Source organism: Limulus polyphemus, unplaced genomic scaffold (assembly GCF_000517525.1).
Source record: "Limulus polyphemus unplaced genomic scaffold, Limulus_polyphemus-2.1.2 Scaffold9642, whole genome shotgun sequence".
Classification (NCBI taxonomy): Eukaryota; Metazoa; Arthropoda; class Merostomata; order Xiphosura; family Limulidae; genus Limulus; species Limulus polyphemus.
In genome coordinates this window covers 15,949-21,603 of record NW_013675252.1, presented here as the reverse complement: position 1 = coordinate 21,603, position 5,655 = coordinate 15,949, and the positions used below count along the sequence as shown (strand labels likewise).

Here is a 5,655-nt window from a genome sequence, read left to right as displayed (position 1 = left end):
CTACGCAACCAGTGTAGGCCTAACTCCATCTGCTCTCTCCCTAGCCTAACTTCCTAGGCCTAATTCGCTCTTTAGCCTAACTTCCCACGTAACTTGCCTTATGTTATATTTTTCGACGAGCATATGAATCGGTTGGTAGCTATGAATTTGTTGTAGCCACAAAAATCAACAACAGTGAATGTGTAACTGTAAGTTTAAAACGGTACACATTTATTTATGACTTACCTTGCAAATCATGAATATATGAACCTACTTAGAGCTTATATTCTTGTGAAATCGGTGACTTTGGAGCCTTTGGTTGCTTGTAAATAGTATCTTTCACTTCGCTGTGTGAGGGATAGCGATTTAGTTTTTATTATCCAAATTATTAGTCCAATTTGATTATCGCAACATTGGGAAACGTGTTGAGAGCAAAAAGCCTCGTTTTCAAAATGGACTGTTTCCAGCGCCATCGCGGCCTTATGCAGACCTGTACAGCCATCGCTTCAAAAAGCCGTATGTCGAAACTAGTAGAATATGACAATACTAATTATATATATAAGGTTCACTGGTTGGCCGTTTCGTTTTTACCAAATATCTCTACACTCAAGTGTAAATTACGCTTCTTCAGTTTCACGTAATTCTCGTTAGCCGCAGTTGGAGACAAGGGGCCATGGAGAACCCTCACTCTTAACCATTTTGCTTAAACGTTAATTATAGTGTTTTTGATATAAGAACAATTTCATCAAACATGTAACAAAAGTCCACGTCAAATAAATCAACTTGAAATATTTTGAATTATTAATAAAATTAAACACCGAGAACAAATAATGTAAATAAAATGCTTTCTACACAATTACTAAATGTATTTATTTTGCAACGTTTCGGTTTTAGGCCCACTTCAGGCAAAGACCGAAACGTTGCAATATAAATCCATTTAACAAGTGGAGAAAGCATTTTTATCTACTTTTTATTTCTCGTTATTTAATTTTATTAATAAATTCAAAGAGTAATACCTTTGAATAATGAAACTATTATTTGAATTATGTTGTTATTATTGAAATTTTATATAACTTGGGAATAAGAAATAATTGAAGTGTTTCTAAATAATTAGGTCATTAAGATCGTACGACCAACGATAAATGTAGGGTACTTTGGTCAATAGCAAATTTAGTGCACTGACGCCAAGAACAAAATTTACTTCCTTGATATGTCCAAGACAAATACAAATGTCAATTGGTAGAAGTCGTAATCCCACATTCACGTAGTAAAACCAAATTGACTGAACAAAGGTCCACTCGGAATTTTTAAACAATTTGCTTAGGACTTTCCCTTGGAGTTCGGTTCACAGGAATCCATAGTTATTATTATTATTAACCGACTGGAAAAGGAATGAATTAAAAAACACGTAATTGGCTAGATTAAATGTTCTAACTACCAATCGTCCAGACAATTAGTCAGTATCTGTAACATTCTTTAATAATTTACTTGTTAGTTTTAGGTGTGAGATATAAGTTTGTTTCCCCAAATATTTGTTTTATAATAAAGGTGGAGTTCAGAGGCCTAACAGGAAAAATCCAGTTCAAAGAAGGAATACGTACTAATCTGAAGTTAGACTTGTTAAAACTTAGACAAAGTGAAATTGAAAAGGTTAGTTTGGTCTACAAATGTCTTGTAATGAGTACTACAGTTTAGTATCATGTTTGTGATTACCTATTAAACGTTGACTTACACTTTCATAATCATTATGAATAGGCAATGGAAATTGATATATATTCTTTATAATTGTTATGACGATCCAATAGAAATTAATATATACTTTATAATTGTTATGACGATCAAATATAAATTAATATATACTTTATAATTGTTATGACGATCAAATATAAATTAATATATACTTTATAATTGTTATGACGATCCATTAGAAATTAATATATATACTTTATAATTGTAATGACGATCCAATAGAAATTAATATATACTTTTATAATTGTTATGACGATCCAATAGAAATTAATATATACTTTATAATTGTTATGAATATATCCAATAGAAATGGATGTATATCTTTATAGTCGTTATGACTATTAATATCAATTAATATATACTTTTATAATTATGACTATCTAATATAAATTCATGTGCACTTTTATAATTATTATGACTACCCAATAGAAATTAATATATACCTTATAATAATTTTACTTATCAAATGTAAATTAATATGTACTTATATAATTAATATGACTATCTAATAAAATTTAACACCGCTTTTATAAAGGTAGGCGAATGGTCAATGGCACAAAAACTGAACATCACGAACCATCCAGCGTTTCATGAATTTGGATCATCGAACATAACCCTTAAGATCATCAGTATAGAGGTACGTTTATACTACATAAAAACCTAGATGGTGCTGCCGTAATTTTTAACCCATTTGTTAAACAACGTGTATTGAGTCATGTGCAGTGTTGATCATTACGTCCAAAAATTTTGTAGCTGTTTCTCACTGTTATATGTCTACAAAAAAAGAGAAAAAAAAACAGCTTGAAAGACGCATTATGAAGTTATTTATATCATCAACAGAAACATGATTTAATGATGTCAAGAAACAAATATAAACTAAATTAATATGAAATAAACAACAAAGTAATTAAAACATCCATTAAATTGTGCTGTTTTACATGGATAAGTTGGCTTATAATCTCTTATTTCTGCTCTAAGAAACTAGGACTCGGTTGTATCAGCGAGGCAAATATTATGTAAAAAGTATTCCTAGCTCTGTCCCTGGACTTTATAAATCTTTTTTTTTAACTTGCAAGTTCTGAAAATAGTACTCACAAATAAAATAATTATTTATGCAACATTGGTACATGTTAAGGAACAGGTTCCTAAAGAAAACGATTGCTTCTGATTGGATGTTATTTCATATAAGATATTGTAAAAAATATTTTCTTAGTGTATTCTGCTGTATTTCATTGTTATATAATAACGTCAAATTATTGTGATAATATTTTTAAACAGTTCACAATAATTCTGTATTTTGTTCACCGTTGATATCGAACCCCTATTTTAGCGTTATAAGCCCCCAGTCTTACAGATAAGCTGAAATCGTACATTGTGCCTTTGTTGTTTTAAAACTTGTGTTATACACGAGTTTAATGAGCTGGTATTGTAAACTGATCATTTCTTTATCATAGCGGGTAACTATTTAATATGTTGTTTCAACTACAGAATGTGGGTTCCTGCGTACTATTTGTGTTCAGACCCTTATAATTTATGTAATAGTCATTGTTGGTTTATTTAGCTAAGTGCCTGCCACTAGGGGGGGGGAGGATCAGAAACGAACAGTTTTGAAAAGAATATATATATAGGTAATTCTTGGAATTTTTTGTTTGTTTGACGTTTTTTATTTTGGATACTTATGTAGAGAAACCAGAGTTTCATGCGGAAAAATATTTTATCACTTCACTTACAGATTCTAGAAATGTTCTGTAGTACTAGTTTTCTCCAATAGAGGACGTGTGAAATGAACAATATATATATATAGATATATATTTGTTTGTTTCTAATTAAGCACAAAGCTACACAATGGGCTATCTGTGCTCTTCCCATCACGGGTATCGAAACGAAACCCGGTTTCTAGCGTTGTAACTCCGCAGACATATCACTCTGCCACTGGCGGGGGGCTTACACATATATATTTAAAGATGAAGACAATAAATTTGAATAATATATAATGAAATTATGATTAAAGCTGGTAAGTGTGAGTGTACGTACGCACGAGAGTGTTTGATATTGAAAGGTAGTAGAAAATGGTTCGAAGTCTACACAGTGGAGAACGACAGAATGTGTCTTGATAATCGTTGTTATAAATGTATTATAATGGTTACTTGTATTTCTGTGATATATTTTAGATACAAATGTAACTGATTTGCATACGATATCGAACTCTTTCTCTACTTGTTGTCTCCCAGTGGGTCAACGGACTTACCATGCTAAAATACGGGGTTCGAGCCCCGTAAAATAAACATAGTGCAATTAGCTCTTTACGTTGTTTTGCACTAAAACAAACAAACAAAACTTTATTTTTTTATGAAAAGATAAGAATAGATAAGAATATTGTGAAACATTCTGAAGAACAAATTACTTATGTTTCCTGACACCAGAGCATTAGTGTCTTCTCGAGTTATTTCCACTTCATACGCAATATTTCCCGTGGAGTGGCCGCATCTTAGCTACGGCTACGGTTAAACGAACATGCTACTAAGAAAAATATTTAAAACATCTTATTGGACATTCGAGTAACAAAAAAGGTGAAACCTTTGATATTAATTATGTGATTTTCCTCCTGACGGTTTTAAACCGAAATAAACGATGATAATAGTCCCCCCCCCCATACTGTTATGGGTTGTGATAATAATGTTACTTTAGCTTGAAAATTAACTCATTTAATATTGCTTCTATATATTTTCATAGACAAACATAACTAAACCTACGTACCTCTTTCATTACGAATACTTACTTTCATATACTACAACACTGGAAGCTTGTTACTCCAATTATAAACTTTTAAAATACCACAACAGGAGATTATTTGTACCCGGATTAGCTGATTCGTGAACCCCTATCATATATACGAAAACAATGGGACCTCATTATCCCGATTATATGCTTTTATAAGGAGGTTAATATAACCCTATATAATAATTGAAGTTCATTACCCTGATTATTTGTTTTTGTGTACCACAACAATGGAGGTTCAGGATCTCTTATCGTATGTATCCCAAGAATGGAATAACCCTAACTACTTGTAAATTCATAATTCATAAAAATTCATAAAATTTTAAAAGGGACAAAGGGGATTTTATTAACCCATCAAGGATGTCCCTTCCAGCTCCCAACTATAACCACCCCTCATGTATTCATCCAATCTTTTGTTGAATTCAGTTAAATTTTCTGTCTCCACCAATCTTGAAGGCAGCTCATTTCAAAAGCTAACCATCCTGTTTGAAAAGTAATACTGTCTAAACTGCAGACGACTCCAACGCTGCCAAATTCGAATTTATGACCCCTTGACCTATTGTTTTCGCTGCTAAACAAAAAATTTGATGGATCTATATTATCAATAATCTTAAACACCTCAATCAAATCCCTCTGACCCTTCTCCTCTCCAGAAAAAACAGGTTTAGAGATTTTAGTGTCTCCTCAGAGGTATCAATCATAAGAAATATTATGTCAGTGCCTATACATTAATACATGCCAGTTATATGTACGTGGAGACTATTTCTTGCTTTCAGGTGAAACCTCAACCTTTCATCCTCTGATTTCTCATATAGATGATTACATCTTGCCTGTTGATCAACCTTTCATCCACTGATTTCTCGTATAGATGATTACATCTTGCCTGTTGATCAACCTTTCATCCACTGATTTCTCGTATAGATTATTACATCTTGCCGTTTGATCAACCTTTCATCCACTGATTTCTCGTATAGATTATTACATCTTGCCCGTTGATCAACCTTTCATCCACTGATTTCTCGTATAGATTATTACATCTTGCCGTTTGATCAACCTTTCATCCACTGATTTCTCGTATAGATGATTACATCTTGCCTGTTGATCAACCTTTCATCCACTGATTTCTCGTATAGATTATTACATCTTGCC

The 5,655-nt window shown here is 32.2% G+C and overlaps 1 protein-coding gene across 1 annotated transcript in view; it reads left to right on the top strand.

Annotated features, from left to right (window-relative positions):
• Positions 1-1,527: 1,527 nt before the first annotated feature.
• Positions 1,528-5,655, top strand: part of LOC106476017 (glutamate receptor ionotropic, kainate 2-like) — a gene marked incomplete at its 5' end in the record, with an annotated part of 7,955 nt that continues 3,827 nt past the window's right edge. Inside the window, 2 exons of the mRNA XM_013936689.2 lie at positions 1,528-1,629; positions 2,264-2,365. Coding sequence (XP_013792143.1) covers positions 1,528-1,629; positions 2,264-2,365 — 204 coding nt within the window. The remainder of the gene's footprint in view (positions 1,630-2,263; positions 2,366-5,655) is intronic.